Source organism: Talpa occidentalis, unplaced genomic scaffold (genome assembly GCF_014898055.3).
Source record: "Talpa occidentalis isolate TD23 unplaced genomic scaffold, MPIMG_talOcc4v2.1 talOcc4.12, whole genome shotgun sequence".
Taxonomy (NCBI): Eukaryota; Metazoa; Chordata; class Mammalia; order Eulipotyphla; family Talpidae; genus Talpa; species Talpa occidentalis.
The window spans coordinates 333514-350766 of record NW_023601212.1 but is presented as its reverse complement, the minus strand read 5'-3'; the positions used below and the strand labels follow the sequence as shown (position 1 = coordinate 350766).

At 68.7% G+C, this 17253-nt stretch overlaps 1 protein-coding gene across 1 annotated transcript in view; it reads right to left on the bottom strand.

Moving 5' to 3' along the window:
- The window catches only part of FAT3 (FAT atypical cadherin 3), a 123255-nt gene that overhangs the window by 12960 nt on the left and 93042 nt on the right, over positions 1-17253 (bottom strand). The window contains 10 exon segments of the mRNA XM_037504725.1: positions 357-500; positions 1123-1260; positions 2216-2430; positions 3095-3484; positions 6262-6495; positions 7867-8020; positions 8577-8773; positions 10325-14398; positions 16193-16403; positions 16831-17106. Of these exon segments, the coding sequence (XP_037360622.1) occupies positions 357-500; positions 1123-1260; positions 2216-2430; positions 3095-3484; positions 6262-6495; positions 7867-8020; positions 8577-8773; positions 10325-14398; positions 16193-16403; positions 16831-17106 (6033 nt within the window).

Below are 17253 nucleotides of genomic sequence, written 5' to 3'. Positions count from 1 at the left end.
TGCCCTTGGGCTTCCAGCTCTGGACACGCGGGTGAGATGCCCCGTGCCTAGAGCTGGGGCAGCTTTAGAATCAACTCGGAGGCAGGAAGAGGGTGCCCCTGACGGCAGGCCCGGCGGTCAGCGCTGTGCGGAAGGCTTGGGCTGACCTCCAGGGCTGGGGGCAGAGCTGTGTTTGCAGCGGACACAACTGCTTCCCAGGCCCTGCCACCCCTTCCCTGTGCCGTGGGGCCAGGGTGCGGGCACGACCTGGAGCGGCCCTCCTGGTGGGCGTCTGGCGGGGACCGTGGGTGAGTGGCGGCTCCGGCCCTGGCCCATAAGCGTCCAGCATGGGGCGGCAAGAGGCCGGGGTGGCTCACCTGGATCACGGCCGTGTAGTTGGTGGGTGTGAACACCGGCCCATTGTCGTTCACGTCGGAGATGTCGATGTTGACGGTGGTGGTGGCCGACATGGTGGGAAGGCCGCTGTCCACGGCCCGGACCAGCAGCGAGTATCCAGACACCTGCCGGGTCAGGGCTGGTCAGAGGGCAGCCTGCTCTGCACGGGTGACGGGCTCATGGGCTCGGGCTGGCCAGCACCCTCGGGGCCCCAGGCCAGGCCGCCTCGGCCACAAGCCAGGTTTGGGCCTTGTCCCGCCCGTGGCTGACCTGTGCCCTGCAGGTGTTGAGAGCTTTCTGGTCTCCACCCAGAGAGGCCAGTAGCACCTCTGCCCACTCGGGCCACCGTCCAGTGTCCCCTGGGGGGCCCGCCCAGCCCACTCCCTGCGCAGGCCATGCCCAAGCAGTGGCCGTCGCACAGGCCGGAGGGCACAGCCCCAGGGCCTTCTGCTCTCAGTGCTGACACGCGCTTCTTCTCTAGTCAGTGTACGCTGCAGACACGTGTTTTTGGTTCCAAAAGACAACGTTCAGGACCTGGTGGAAGTGGGCACGGGCCTCTGGCGCATACTCTCTGCTTTTTCTCTGAAGTCTCTGTGGCCAGACACTGGCCGCCCCAGGGGCAGCAGACCCACTCAGTGTCCAGCTCCCACCCGGTGCGGCGCGTGAGGCATTGAGACACCCCCCAGCCCCGCCCCACAGGACTGGCCTGACGCCAGGGAGGGGTGTCGGGGAGAGCCAGGCGCCTACCCGCTCCCGGTCCAGTTTCTTCTTGACCCTCACGAGTCCCAGGACAGGATCCACGGCAAACTCCTCGTCCCGATCACCACCCGCAATGGAGAAGCGGATCTGCGCGTTGGGCGGGCTGTCCGCATCCTCGGCGAGCAGCTGCCAGGGCAGAGCAGACGGGGCGGGGGTGACAGAGGCGGGCACGGTCCGCTCTCAGGGCCCAGCCGATGGCTGCAGAGCCCGCAGGACCCCGTGCCCAGGGCTGCCCGATCCTTCGGCGCATCTTTACAGCAGGCCGTCCGACGCCGACCGTCTGACGGTCTTCAGTGAGGACAGAGGCAGAACTGACGGCAGAGATGCCGCTGTGGCCTCCCGTGTCCACAGAGGGTCAGAGAGGCCACAGGTGGACACCGGGGAGGACCCCGCCCCCAGCAGACGGGCGCCCCCAGTCTGCCCCACCGTGGCAGTGCCGCAGCCTCCACGAGTAGGAGGTGGTGGACGCTGCCTCGAAAATACTCACGCCCCAGCGGGCTGCGGGCAGCTGGGAGGGGTGGGGGCTGCCTCAGGGTGGTGGGGTGCCGAGCACAGGGCTGCGCCTCACAGAGGCGCCTGCAGTCCTGGCGCCCGCGGCCTCTGAGGACATGCTCCTCCATGCTGGCCTTCGAGCTGCGCAGCCCCGGGCCGAGCTCGGCGAGGACGGCTCCTGTGGTGACCGTGTGTGACGTGCAAGCCCGCGTGTCACGTGTGCCAGGGCATGGGAGCCCGTGTGCTGCGGGTGCACCGTGCATACATGCAGATGTGCACAGGTGTGCACGCCACACAGCACACGGCATTGCGCATAAGTGCACACATCATGCGTGTCTGCGCATGTCTCACACGCACACTGATGAGCACACGTGCACCACCACACATGTCACACGGGCACACACGTGGCCTGCAGTGCCGGTATGTCACGTGTGCACAGGTCTGCAGGGCAGGTGTCTGTGCGTGTGCACAGTGCCACGTGTGTGTGCAAGTGTGACGGTGCCACAACACACCACGCATGCCCACAGCGTGTCATCCGCGTGCTCGCACATGTGCAGGCCCCCGCTCACGCCAGGCCCCTGGGACTCACCAGGACGACGGAGGCCCCGACTGCGGCGTCCTCGCTGACGACCGCGCTGTACACGTCCTGGCTGAAGGCGGGCGGGTTGTCGTTCACATCCGTGAGCTCGATGCTGACTGTGGCCAGGGCGCTGAGGGCCGGGGTGCCCCCGTCTTTGGCTTCTACCACCAGGTAAAACTTCTTGCAGGACTCATAGTCCAGGGCCTCAGAGACGGAGATGCCCCCTGGGAAGAGGAACGGGGGCTTTAGGTTTGGGGGGGCGCAGCGGCAGCGGGCGGGCCGGGGTGTCCCCACAGCGCCCTTCTGGGCATGCACCGCACTGCACATTGCCGGGGCCGCGGGGGCAGCTCCCAGGCCAGGCCCTCTCCCCCGACGGCGCCGGCCCGAGGCGAGGGCACACGCTCAGGCCCAGGCAGCGTCGCGCTGAGCCGGGGCCTCTCCTGAGCAGGGACCACCCTCGGGCTTGGCTTGCAGCTGGTCTTGTCATCGGTGCTCCTGTTCGGAGTGCCCCCCAGCGTTCCTGAGTGGACAGGATCCGGCTAGACAGACCCGTGGGGGCCCCGCACAGCCCCACCCACCCGCACGCGTGCGCCGGCTGCCCTTCCTGGCCAGGGGCGGGAGCCTGGAGCTGCTGGCCTCCCCCGAGGCTGCCTGGGTGAGGCCTGTGACTGGGGGAGCCCCAGGCACGTCCACACGCTCAGAGAGACACGAGGGTGGCCGGCCCCACCCCCGGTCATGTGCAGCCCCGTCTCCCCCCGGGGCCCAGGATCCTGCAGCCCCACACGGAGTCTGGGAGCCCAGGCTGGAGGGTCTTCCCAGCGAGGCCTGGGGGGCGGAGCGCCCAGGGCGGGGGAGGGCGGGGCGCGTCTCGGGGGTGGCCTCACCCACCTGTCCGCGGGTGGATCCCAAACTTGCCAAGCTCGTTCCCCGAGCGGACGAGGTAGGTGATCTCGGCGTTGGTGCCGATGTCTCTGCTGGCGGCAAAGACGGTGAGGACTGGGGTGCCCGGGGCCGTGTCCTCGGCCACGGCCGCCAGGTAGTCCCGCCGCTCGAACACGGGGGGGTTGTCGTTGACGTCCAGGACGGTGATGGCCAGGGTGGCCAGGGAGGACAGGGCGGGGCCGGGGCCCTGGTCGCTCGCCTGCACGCGGACGCTGTAGGAGGGCTGCAGCTCCCGGTCCAGCGGCCGCTCCAGGATCACCAGGCCGGACGCGCCGTCGATGGAGAAGACGCCGCCCGCCGAGTCGGCCAGCGAGTAGGTCACGCTCCGGTTGGCGCCTGCGGGGGACGGGCCTGAGTGGGGGGGCCGCGGGGGGGGGTCTGTGGGGGGCTGTGTGGGAGGCTTCATGGGGCACAGATCTGGGTTCAGGGCCACAGCAAATGTGAAGTGGCCCCGAGTGTCCAGGTGGTGGTTCAGGAGGCTGGAGGCCACGGAGCGTCCAGGCTGGAGCTGGACCAAGGCCCAGCACATGACGGACTCGGAGCCATGAGAAGGGAGAGGGTGCGGGTGGGGAGGGGAGAGCAAAACCCAGGGCTGGAGGCTGGGCCTGTCCATGGTTAAAGGACACACTTGGGTCCCCGACACCACTGACCCGAACACACTGCAGCAGGGCGCACTGGCTGGGGTGTCCGGCCGCAGCCCACACGCGGCGCAGTGGGCAGACGGGCTCACCGTCTCCGGCAGAGGGTCCCCTGAGCCCCGACGGCTGCGCAGGATCTGGGGAGCACTCCCGCAGCTGGAGCAGCCCCGCCCGGCCCCCCGGAGGCTCGTCCACGCAGGCCCCGGGGGAGGGGGGCTCCGGGCCTTGCCGGGGTCCAGCCTCTCCTGCGGGGGCGCCTCGCCGGCTGGCAGCACAAAACCTCACACCTACTCAACGTGCCGCTTCCCGTGAGCCAGGACTCCCCGCGGGCCGGCGAGGGTCCCACATGGCGCGCAGACCTCTCCTGTCTCCCCGCTGTTCCCCTCAGCATGTGTTTCAGTCAGCCTGCCTGTTCTGTGCCCTGCTCTATCTCTGGTGGATCCTCTCACCCTCCTGCGCATCTGGCCTGTATCCCGGTTCTTGTGTAAATAAATAAATCTTAAAAAAAAAACCACTGTCCGGCCCAGCCTCCTGCCAGCACGTGCTCCCCCTCAGGCCGGGGGGCTGTCCCAGGAGACGGCGACTTCGGGCTGCTGCAGGGGCCGGGGCGCACGGCTCATGTGGGGCCGGGGCTGGGTTTGCAGGAGGCTGCTCTTGGCAGCAGGGCCTGCCGGGCTGGTGCTCTGCAAGGGCCCTTCGCTGGACAGAGTCACAGGGAACCTCCCTCCCCTGCCGCGCCCTGTGGCACGCCTGCCCGCAGCCGCGTTCATGCTGCGCCAGGAGGCCGGGGCCCGTACACGTGAAGTGCTGGGGCTCCGGTGGCGTGAAGTGCCCGAGTCCCCTCCTTTGCTCCGTTCCTGACCCCTCTTTAGCCCCAGCTGCCCTGACGTCTGTGTCAATTCATCGTGCGTGCTTCCGCCAGCGCCTGCGCCCGGCAACGGCCTCTTCACACCGGCGTCGCGGGCGAGGGGCAGCACGTCCTCGCAGGGCCTCCGCGTCTACCAAGCGTGGCGTCAGTGTTCAGGTCAGCACACGCCGCGGCCAAAGGCTGAGGGGCAGGTGGGCTGCCCAGAGGGCAGCAGCAGCGGCAACAGCCTGGCACAAGCAGGACAGCGCAGCAGCGGGACGGTCCCGAGCCATGGCCCCAGGGGCTGCTCGCCCTTGGCGCCCCCGACGGGCCTTCTCCAGCCACCGCAGCTGTTTCTACTTCCTCAGAGCCCCACAGACCTGGAACGAGCCTGGGAGCCGCGTTCTGGTCTCTGGAGCCGACGCAGAGCCCCGGGAGGCCCTCGTAGCCGGCAGCGGCTGTCGGCCTATCTCCAGGCGGAGCAGGCAGGCGCGGCGCCACCAGAGGCCGGTCCCTGTCCCTGGACTTGTGAGGTCCTGCTTCCCCGCAGCCAGGCCGGCCGGCCAGGGTGGTGATTTCGGACCCGGCCAGGCTCCCGCCGCACCAGCTCCCTCCTCTCCTCGAGGCCCGCTGCCTGGTAGAGGGGCCGCAGGAGACGCCAGCTCCTTAAAGCTAGAATTCTAATTCAAGGCAAACTTGAAAAATCGCTTAAACCTTGAAACTTCATGTCTGGCTCAGTCCCCGCCTCAAAGTCGAGTCTGAATTACTGGGAGCCCCGTTCGTATGATCTCGTCCACACCCCCAAAGCTGCCAATGCGCCGAGACCGTTTCCTGACGCACCTTCGAGCAGGCGGGTCTGTGGGATCGGGTGGCACCGCGGGGACGGGCGTCCTCCTGGCTTCACCCAGCTCGGCCCTGCACAGCGTGTCCAGGGCTGCCCCTCGGCATCGGAGCCTGCCGACGAGGAGCCAGCAGGGCTCTCAGCAGCCACCGGTGTCTCGGGACAGTCACAGAGCCCCTGGGCCTGCGTGTTTTCAACTGATCATCGTGTTTTCACTTTTCCGTTACCCAGTATTTTCCTTCCAGCTCAGAATTAAACGACGACGACGAGTCCACAAAGACCCGTTTAGCACAACAGACGCCCCCGCCCCCTGCGGCGCTGGGAGGGAGCCCGTCCGTGCTCCCCGCGGCACCACGTGTGTCCTCGGGGCTGCCGACCTTACACCCGCCCCTCTGCCTCACCAAGCCTCGTGTGACGCGCGTTTGGACGCCAGCCTTATCAGTGACTTTGCATCCTCGTCCACCGTCCCCCACCCGCCTGCACAGTAAGGCCGGTCGTGGGAGCAGAGGCCTGGGCGCTCCGTGGGCTTTGCCCCGGGCACTGTGCCCTGAGGTGGGGGTGCAGTCTCGTGGGAGGAGGTGGGATCTTGTAAACGCAGCCACAAGAGCGATGCGCTGGGGCCCGAGGAGGGCGGCGGCTGCTTCCTCCTAAAGGCTGGGCCTCGGCAGCAACGACCCACCCACTCCCTGGTGACCTGGTTCCTCCGGTACGCTCTCAGGTCCCAGCACAGAAGGAGCCGCCCTCGTGTTCCCAGCGTGTTCCCAGCCGGGCCTGCCCAGCGACTCACCCAGGTCGGGGTCCACGGCCTGTACCCGGGCCACCAGCGCCTTGGGGGCCGTGTTCTCGTAGACGCAGGCCTCGTAGCGGGCGGCGGAGAAGACTGGGGGGTTGTCGTTCACATCCTGCAGGTGCAGGCTCAGCCGGGACTCGCAGGACCTGCCGCCCCCGTCGGTGGCCCTGGCGACCAGGCTGTACACGGGGACCCTCTCCCGGTCCAGGGGCGCCAGGGTCTTCAGCTCCCCTGCGGAGGCAAAGGAGGCGAGGTTGGCCGGGCCCCGCGGACATGGCTTCCGAGGAGCGCACGCGCCCGGCACACAGAGCCCTGCCCAGGCTGGACAGGACGCTTTGCTCAAGCACCCCTCCCCCCCCGGACACGGAGCCACGTCAGCCACGTGAGCGCCAGGGAGCCATGTGCAGGATTTTGGACGCGGCTACTCTCCAGCGCAGCCTCCAAGTCACCGAGGCCAACGCCAGGCCCTGGCCCTTCTTTCTGCCACGTGGAGGCCTCACTCAGCAGCTTGGGGCCAGCCGCATCCGGCTTTCTGCTGTGAGGATGGATGAGCTGAGAACTGACCTCTCCTGAGTCCCCGAGGGTCATTCACGCATCACCCGAGGCCCCAAGGGCAGGCCCCTGGGCTCCCAGACTGGCCTCCGGCTTTCAGAGGAAAACGCAGAGGTCTCCGGAGTCCCGGAGCCAGCGCCCACAGCGCTGGGGATGTGTGGCCGGAGGGGCCAGCGGAGGGACCGCACGTCTGTGGGTGTGGGGGGGGCTAGCAGCCAGGCTCGAGTGGCCTCTCTGGCCCCGCAGGCAGGCGGTGCAAAGCTGCGGCCGGGTCGGACTTGGGGACTGTCTGGGCTCAGAGGCTGCCGGCGCCCCCTGACCTTGCCACCGCCCCTCCCTGCTCCCCGCTGCCGGCTGGGCCCAAACCCCAGAGTCCTGGGGCTTTGCAGGGGGACACGCAAGGCCGGTACAGCCAGCTCCAGCTACCCCCAGACCCTTCTACCTCCAGGCCCTCCTTGCAGCCCCTGCGGCTCCACTCCCACGTCCTCTCCCCCTCCGGCCCCCGGGGCTGGGTTCTTGGCTCCTCCACGTCACTCGTGCTGTGGCCACGCTCAGCCACCGCCCCACAGCCACAGCTTCCCAGGCCTGCCCACCCTGATGTGTTCACAGACTGGTCTCCAGATGCGGGGCCACGGCACTGGGCTGCTGCGTCGGTCAGCCTGGGCTCCTGCAGCCGGGGCGTCTCCCGAGGGGCAGCTGACGGGGCTGGGGGCCCCTCAGCAGCTGTTGACATCCACTTGGCCCAAGGGGACCCTGGAGACGTGGGAGCTGCTCGCCTGTACCCCTGGGGGCCCCGGCGCAGAGCTGAGGTGGCTGCCTCTGCAGCACTTTCCTTGCAGCGGGTAGGGAGGCCACAGCAGAGCCCACATGCCGGCCCCGGCCCCGTGCCCAAGCCATGCCGGCAGGGACTCCGCTGAAGACTGGATGGAGGCTGTGACCGGGCGGGGAAGGGCCTCGTGCACCGCCTGCGAGGAACCCCTCCCCCCAGGGCCCTGGCACCGTCCCCTTGGGAGTGGCCGTGGCGTCCACACAGGGGCCACCCCACCTTACCAGTTTCTGGATCTAGAAAAAATTCATCGTTTCCAGGCCCGTGGAGCGAGTATCGGATCTCCCCGTTGGCCCCAGCGTCGGCGTCCCGGGCGCCCACCCGCAGGAGCACCTCGTCGGGGGCAATGTCTTCGGGGAAGGAAGCTGTGTACGTGACCTGGACGGGGCACCAGGTGGGCTGGTCACGGCGGGGCTGAGGGCCAGCGACACCTTCTGCGCGCCCAGCTGCCTCCCGCCCGCCCCCCCAGGCAGAGCACCGCCCTGCCCGCCACGCTGAGCGCCTAATGCACCCGGGGGCAGGCACAGCACGGAGACCGCCCCCCGCCCACCCGGAGTCTCGAGGGCCCTGGTCTGCTGGCCAGAGTCCTGGGCTCCTGGCTCTCAAAGGGCCAGACGAGCCCGGGCCAGGGAGAAGGGGTGGTGCCCCCCGCGGCTGCTCCCTCCATCACAGGCCGCGCGGGGGACGGGGGACGCAGCCGTCACGGGGCTCCAGGAAGGCCCCAGGCTTTGTGCGGCCAGTGGTTTCCGGAGCAGCAGGCGTCCGGCCCCACTGCGTGTGGCCAGCAGCCAAGCAGCCCGGGCAGAGCCGCAGCCGCCCTGGGGCAGGCCCTGGGCTCAGACACGCGTGTCCCGGCCGCGGTCCCAGGAGTCCCTGCCGGCCCGGGGGCGCCAGCCTCAGGCCACCGAGAGCAGCGGGAAGCCGTCCCCCCCACCTGGTCGCAGACGGGGCTGTTGTCGTTCACGTCGGTGACGGCCACCTCCACCGCGGCCCGGGAGACGAACAGCCCGTCGGTGGCGGTGACGTTGAGCAGGTAGAGGCCCTGCTCCTCTCTGTCCAGCGGCCGCTTCACGTACACCTTCCACTCGCCCTGCACCAGCCCCAGCGCGAAGCTCCCGCGCGGGTCCCCGCCTGCAGGGGCGGAGAGAGGCTGTGCCGGGAGGCCTCCCCGCCTCCCCGGCCCGCAGAGCCCCAAGCGGACGCCTCCTGCCGGGGCCCGGGCGCTCCCCACGGACCACCAGAGTCGTGCCGACAACACTCGGCCTCGAGCGGCCAGGCAGGGTGTCCTGTGTCCCCGACGCCTCGCTGGCTACTGACTCTTGACCAGGGCGCAGCGTCCGCTCGGCCTCTCCCACCGGCTGCGTCACCGGCCACGCCAGGACCGCGCTGGGGCTGGGACCCAGGGGCCCGAGGGTCACTCACTCGAGCCGCGTCTGCAGCCCAGCACTGTGGCCGGCTCAGGGCCGCTGGCAAAGAATCCGGAGAGCGAGCACACGGGGAAGGGCCGGGGCCGCGGACCCCACCCCGAGGGCTGAGCGCCGGGAGGAGATGAACGCAGACCCAGCCCGCCAGCGCTGGAGTCGCCAGGGCGGAGTCCAGAGAACACCCGCCCGCCCAGAACAGCCTCCCGGGATGTCCACAGCCCAAACCAGCAGGGAGAGGCCTGTCGGGCAGCTTGGGCCTGGGGGAAACCCCCTGGCCAGGACCCCCTTGTGTGATCGCTGCTTCAGCCCCGCGGGTCTGGCCTCTGTGAAATGCCAGGTGCACCCCCGGCCCGCAGTGGACGCTAAGCCCGATTGATCATCTGGGCCCACCCCGCCCACGGCCAGGTGGCCACTCTGCGGGCAGTGCCCACGGCCTCGGTGGGGGCCCTTGAAATTCTTGTCTGAGAATCAAAGTGTGAGAGAGTCAGCCGCCCTGGCACTAGCAGAGACCCTCGGGGGGCCGCCCCACCCGCGCCAGGCTCCGCCTCCACGCCCCCCCCGCGCCCCCCACCACTCTGTACCCCACACCACGACCCTGCCCCCGCCCAGCCCCGCCCCCAGGACCAGCCCCGCCCACCCCACCGCCCTGGGAACTGAACCTCCACAGGCAAGGGCCGGGCGGGTGCCGAAGGGGCACAGGGCGCAGGTGGAATGGGGGGCCAGAGCTGAGGCTGAAAGCATCAGGTCCCCTGAGGCCGAGGCCCCGCCCAGGCGCCTGCGTCATCCCTTCTCCCCTTGGAGAGAGTTGTCCCCACAGCGGGTCACACCGCAAGGAGGGTTCCCCAAAGCCGGCCCCGCGCCCCCAGCCACCCCCAGCTCAGCCCCTCCCACGGCCGGGACCTGCCCACGCGGGAGCCACCTGGGACCACAGTCTGTGTCCACTCCCAGGGCCTCGGGGCGCAGTGCAGGGCTCCGGGGGACGGGCCCTGGCTCAGGGATCAAGCTGGCCCTTGTGGGGACTTTTAAACCGCAACAAGCACTCTGAAAAAGGAATCTTAGCTACGTCACCCCAAAAGCCGCTGTCTCCTCACCGAGCAGAGAGGTCTCAAGGCCGGCGCTGGCGGGCGCCGTCACAGCAGCCGAGCAACCCCACACGCAGGCCCAGCCGGCAGTGCCCCGGCAGCGTCCACGCGGCCGGGGACACCGGCCCCAGGAGCACGCTGGCCCCTCCCCGGCAGCGGTGGCCGGGGCCGCTCACCTGTGATGTGGTAGCTGACTTGGCGGTTGGCGTCGGAGCTGTCCCTGTCCCGCGTGCTGAGCACGGCGACCACCTGGCCTGGGGGGTCGCTCTCCTTCACCTCCCCCCGGCACAGCTCCCGGGCGAAGACGGGCGGGTTGTCGTTGACGTCGGTCACCCGCACGGACACCGAGGCGGTGGAGGACAGCGAGAAGGCCTCCCCCAGGTCGGCGGCCACCACGGTGAAGGTGAAGGCGGGGCCGGCCTCATGGTCCAGGGCCTTCAGCGTGCTGATCCAGCCCGTGCTGCTGTCGATGGCGAACGCCTCCAGGGCGGCCGCGGGCTGCGCGTCCGCGAGCAGGGCGTAGGTGACCTGCCCGTTGGCACCCCCGTCCGGGTCGGCGGCCCGCACCTGCGCGAGCTGGGTGCCCGCGGGCATGCCCTCCATGACCACAGCCTCGTAGCGCGCGCTGTCAAAGACCGGCCTGTTGTCGTTCAGGTCCAGCACCCTGACGTCCACGTCCACGGTGACCACCACGTCCACTGTGTCCTGGGGGACGGTGGCCGCCACCTTGAAGTGGAAGGCTGGGGTGGCCTCGTGGTCAAGCCGCTGGTCGAGTTTGAGGGTGCCCGTGTCTGGCTCTATGACGAAGACGCCGCCCCCATTGTGCTCTGGCCGCTCCCCGTTGACGGTGCTGAACCTGGCGCTGTGGCCGGGCAGGATGCGCAGTGTGTCCACCGCGCTCCCGAGGGGGGCGTCCTCCGGCACGGAGAAGGAGTACTGGGGCTGGGGGAAGGAGGGCAGCGGCGTCTCTGGAGCCACGACGTGGACATAGACGGGCACGAGCGAGTGCCTGACCGGGACGCCCCCGTCCACCGCCCTGACGAAGAAAGACAGCACCGTGCTCCGCAGCTGCTGGAAGCTGCCCTTGGTGACCAGCCAGCCGCTGTCGGGGTCGATCTCCAGGAGGTCGGCCACGGAGACCGAGGCTTCGCTGTACAGGGAGTACGTGAGCCTGGCGTTGGCACCGTCATCGGGGTCTGTGGCCTGAACCTGGGCGACCAGGTGGCCACTGCCCACGTCTGCCCTGACGCTGGCCCGGTACTCCACGGCCGCGAACTGGGGCGCATTGTCGTTCTCGTCCAGCACGATCACCCGCACGGCGCAGAAGGCCACCCTCCCCCCACCATCCAGCGCCCTCAGGGGGATGCTGACGTCCGCCTCCAGGGGGTTTTCCCGGTCCAGCCGCTCGGTGGTCACGAGCTGCCCACTGCCATCCACCAGGAACCGGTCTCTGGCGAAGTCGCTGAGGATGGCATAGCTGAGCTGCCCGAAGGGGCCCGGGTCCTCATCTGTGGCGCGGACGAGGGCCACCTTGGTCCCCGGGGCCGCGTTTTCCCTCAGCTCGGCCACCTGCGTGGTCTGGGCGAAGGCCGGGCTGTGCAGGTTGGCCCCGAGCACCCTGACGTGCACCTGCGCGGTGCCGGCGAACAGCCCGTCGGACACGGACACGTTGAGGCTGTACAGGGGCTCCATGCGCTGCTTCCGGTGGCCAGACAGGGAGAGGACGCCGCTCCTGGCGTCCATCAGGAAGCCCGCCCGGTCGTTGCCAGACAAGATGCTGTACTCCAGCCGGTCGGCGTCGGAGCTGTCCGCGTCCCAGGCCTGCACGCGGGTCACGAAGTGGCCCCGGGGTGCCAGCTCGCTCACGTAGGCCTCGTAGACGAGCTGGTCAAACGCAGGTGCATTGTCGTTCACGTCCATGACGTGCACGTGCACCAGGACCTCGCTGCTCAGCGGAGGGACGCCGCCGTCGGCCGCCCGCACCTGCAGTGTGCAGTGTGGCAGCGCCTCGCGGTCCAGCGCCCGGGCCGTCAGGATCAGGCCGCTCGCGCCGTCCACGTGGAAGTGGTCGGAGCCGTTGTGCGAGGCCTGCACAATCTGGTAGTGCACAGCCCGGTTGTGGGCCGCGTCCGCGTCGCTGGCGGCCAGTTGCAGGACGGGCGTGCCCACCAGCGCCGCCTCGGACAGCGTGGCGTTGTACGCGGGCTGCGCGAAGACCGGTGGGTTGTCGTTCACGTCTCTCACCAGCACATCCACAGCCACCTCGGCCTTGGCGCCCGTGAGAGTGTCGCTGGCTCGCACCGTCAGTCTGTATGCGGGCATGACCTCATAGTCCAGGGGGCTGACCACCCGCAGGACGCCGGTGTCGAAGCCCAGACTGAACTGGCCGAGCGGGTCCCCGTCCACCAGGACGTACACGAGGCCCTGGCCCTCGGGGCTGCTAGCATTGACACTCAGCACCGGCGTGTCCAGGCCCACGTCCTCGTCCACGGACACGGTGTAGAAGGGCCGATCGAACACGGGCATGGCCTTGTTGACGACGGTGACGGGCAGCTCCACGGAGGTGGACAAGGAGGGCTCCCCGCCGTCGCTGGCCAGGATGGTGACGCCGTACTCAATGCTGGAGAGGTCGGCATCGAAGGCCTCCTTTAGGGTGACATCCCCCGAGTGGGGATTGATCTCAAAGTGGCCATAGTCGTCCTGCAGGACGTAGGTCACGGCTCCGTTTGCGCCCTTGTCTTTGTCGACGGCGGTCACCTGGTAGATGAGCGTCCCTGGTGCGGCGTCCACCTGCACGGCAGCGTAGTAGGGGAGGCCCACGAATACCGGCGGGTTGTCGTTGGCATCTTCCACGCTGACCCTGACCACCACCCGGGCCACGTGCAGGCGGCCCAGCTCGCGGCTGGCCTCCACCACCAGCTCGTAGGACTCCCGCTCCTCGCGATCAAGGGGGACACCTGTGGTCTGGATGACCCCCGAGGTGGGTTTTATCCTGAACTTGTTTCCGGGGTTCAAGATGCTGTACCGCAGGGGCTCGTTGAGGCGGCTCCCCACAGCAGTCACGACGGCGACCTTGGTCACGTTGGTGCTGTTCTCGGGGACAGAGGCGGAGTATAGGCTCTGCGTGAAGCGGAGGCCACTGTCCATGGCCTCCTTGACCAGGACTGTGACCGTGGCCATGCTGGAGAACTTCCCATCCGACACCCTGACCACCAGCACGTAGTGGTCCTTGGTCAGGCTGCTGTTGCTGACGGTGAGCACCCCGCTGTCGGCGTCCATCAGGAAGTGGCCCGAGCCGCCCTCTGCGAGGCTGTAGGTCAGCTCTAGGGGCACCTCGGAGTCAGGGTCTGTGGCGCTGACGGTCAGGACCTCCACACCCACGTAGGTGGGCAGGAGCAGGATGGCCTCGGGCGCGGCCTGGGTGAAGGCGGGCGGGCTGTCATTCTCGTCCGCCACCTCCACGCTCACCTCCGCAGGGCTCTCGGCGGCCAGCTGGGGGCTGCCGCTGTCCCGCACGTGCACGTGGAAGAGAAAGCGGGCGACACTCTCGTGGTCCAGGGGGGCGATGGTCCTCACGGCGCCGGTGCTGGCGTCTACGGCAAAGACCTCCCTGGCCGCGGGCTCCAGGATCTGGTACACGAGCAGAGCGTTGCGGCCGCTGTCGGCGTCGGAGGCGCGGATCACCAGGGGGCGGCCGTCCGGGCCCCCCACGACACTGCCCACCGGGGCGGCCTCGCTGAGGCGGCCTGAGAACCGCGCAGAGAGGAAGCCCGGGGCATTGTCATTCTCGTCCAGCACCTGGATGCTGACTGTGGCGTTGGCGGCCATCCCCGCCATGTTGGTGGCCTGCACGGTGAGCTGGTAGGAGGGCGTGTGCTCAAAGTCCAGGCCCTTCCGTGTGCTGATGACGCCTGAGTAGGGGTTTATGCTGAAGACCCCGCCCGCGTTCCCGTCCCTGACCTCGTAGACCAGGGTGGACAGGCTGGCAGCGGAGACCAGGACCACCGAGGTCCCGACGTCCACATTCTCGCTCACTTCGGCCTGGTAGTCCCTGGGCGTGAACCTGGGGCGGGCGTTGTCAGACATGGTGATGGACACACGCACGATGGTGGTGGCGGACATGGGCGGGGAGCCCCGGTCCGTGGCCCTGACTGACAGGACGAACTGCCCCATCGCCGCCATGTCCAGCTCCTTGGCGACGGAGATGATGCCCAGGACGGGCTCGATCTTGAATGTGCTTCCCGTGTTCCCTGCAACACAGAAGCCAATGGGGACGGGTTACCCGGGCCACCGACTCCCCCCGTGTGGCCACGGCTGGCCACAGCAGCTCCGTGTCACCCCACCTCGCCCCAGGTCACGCCAGAGCTCCGTCCAGAAGGTTTCGAAATAGCCGAAAGGACTTTCCAGCGAGAGTGCGGACTTCACATCAGTGCAGCCGGGGGCTGCTGCCGGGGCTTGTCCTCCTGCACAGGCGGCGGGAAGAGGGCGGGTGGGGCAGGCTCCACTGAGGCCGCAGGCAGGAACGTCCTGGCCTGGCTTCCAGCGGAGCCCAGGGGACGCTCTGATGACTGGAGGAGGGGCCGGCACGCCCGGGGCCTCCCGTGGGCACGCCACCGTCTGCAGGCTGTGGAGGCAGCGGGGGGGGGGGGGGTAGGGGGGTCGGGGGAGGCTGGGGACTTGCCCTTCGGCTCTTGGAGACCCTCCAGGTGGGCCTACGAGTGACCTGGTACAAGGACGGGTGCGGCGGCCTGGCTGGCAGGGGCACGGGCAGGGCCAGGGAGGCTGGCGGGAGGGCCGAGAGCAGCCGGGGGCCTCAGACGGGCCGCATGGTGGGCGGGACACCCACAGCAGGAAGCCGCCACCGTCGCGCTAGGCAGCGTCCCGTGACCTGGCAGGTGTTTGTTTTTGAAAAAGGCATTTTGCCCGCTCGGTTACCGTGGAACCAGAAGCAGTGGACTCTGGGGCCAAAATGTAAAACCACCCGCAAGACACCAGCTGCAGGCGGCATGAAACCCGAGAGCCGCCCGGCGGGGCAGCGGAGCCAGCACAGCCACAGAGCCCGAGCCCATGCAGGAGGCTGCCGGCTGCCGTCCAAAGCGGGGCTTTGTGGAAGGTTGCCGGCTCCTCATCTTCTGGTGGTTTTTTTTTTTAAAGATTTATTTATTTATTTGCACAAGAACCGGGGTACAGGCCAGATGCGAGGGAAGGTGAGAGGATTCACCAGGGACAGAGCGGGGAGCAGAGCAGGCAGAGGGACTGAAACACACTGCTGAGGGAGCAGCGGGCGGCAGGAGAGGTCTGCGCGCCATGCGGGACCCTTGCCGGCCGGCTGGGAATCAAACCCACGCTGCAGAGGCTGAGGGCAGCTTCACAGCACGGCGCTCAACCGCCTGCGCCACCAGTGAGGCCCTCATTTTCTGGCGTTTTTAGCCCCAAACCGTCATTCTAGCCTTCGTACTTTAATTCAACCCCTCGCAAAATCGCTTGCAGTGAAACCACGACAGGAGCCCCCAGCCTGGCACGGAGACAGGCGTTGGGTCAGATTCGACAGGCAGAATGTCGCAGAACGTTGTGGAAATATGTGAACTGAGTGTTCAAAAAGGACAGACCCAGGGCGGGAAGCAAGGCAGATGCTGGACAGCAGTGCCCGGCTCCAGCCAGCGTGGGCACTCCCTGTGGCCGGTGTCCCGGGCCGTCCCCCAGCTAGCCTGCGAGCCACCGTCTCGCCTTATCGGCGTTTGAGTCTTAGGTCATCTCAAATTTAACAGAACAGGAGCCTGCACTTCTTGTCCTCCAGGCTAAGTGGGCAGGTCAGAGGCCACGGCACGGGGCCATCTGCCCTGCCGCGAGTCTGCGCTGTCCAGGGCCGCCAGGGTGCAGGCTTGTCCAGCTGGCAGTGGCCACGGGTGGTGGTGGCTGCGGCTACCCTGGCTGTGGTCCAGCCTCTCGGCGCGCACCGCTTGTCTCAGCCCAGGAAACGGAGATTGAGCACAGCTGGAAGACGCGCTCCCAGCCCCCTCGGACACCACCGAGCCACCGCCCACCTGCTTCGATGCTGTACACCAGCTCGGCGTTCTCGCCCCGGTCTCTGTCCAGCGCCGTCACCTGCAGCACGGCCGAGCCGGGCGCAGCCGACTCGAACACAGACGCCTCGTACAGCGGGTGGGGGAAGCAAGGGCTGTGGTCGTTGGCGTCCTCCACGTGCACCGTCACGCGGGCCAGGCTCCTCCGGTACGGGAACTCCTGGTCCCGGACCTGGGCGAGCACAAGAAGCCGGGACAGGGCTGAGGCGGAAGAACACACACGCCGCCCCGTAGGGACCAGTGGCCGGGGCGAGGCCCAAGGCCCAGGCAGCGTGGACGCCGGACGCACCCCCGAGACAGGCCAGGACCATGCTTCGCGCCGGCTGACAAACCCCTGCCTGGTGCTGACGCTGCTTCCCGCCAAGCTACGGCTTCCTGGCCCAGCGCCTCCTCCCCAGCCAGCGGCAGGACGTCCACGGTCCGTCCCTGCCTCCCCCACGTGCCGGTCGGTGACAATGGCCCCACCCCCGCAGCGAGAGGCCAGGGGGCGATGCCGCTGCCCGCCAACCCCTGGCGACTCACTGAATGAGGGGCTGTCTCCAGGAGACTGCGGCCGGCCCCCCAACGCCGGGCCCTGGGCGGCGGGCAGCCGGGCCTACCATGACGGTCAGGAGGTGCCTGTCCTGGGCCTCGTGGTCCAGCCTCTCGGCTGTGGAGAGCACGCCGGAGCTGGGGTCGATGCGGAACTTGCGCATGCTGCTCGCGTCCAGGCTGCTGTGCACCGTGAAGCTCAGCCTGTGCTGCTCGTCCCTGTCCGTGGCCTCGAGCCGCAGGATCTCCGTGTCGGGAAGTGCGTCCTCGGAGATGGTCACGTCGTAGTGCGCCTGGGAGAACTCGGGGCCGTTGTCGTTGCTGTCCAGCACTCTGATGAGCACCTGCGGGACAGCGAGGGGTGACTGGCCCCGCCCAGGCGCTGGCCTCAGCCCCTCCCTTGTTCACCGAGGCCCCCACAGCCCGGCCGACCCACCCCAGGGGACAACGCCCAGGTCAGGCCAGGCTGCCTGACAAGTCCCCAGTGTATG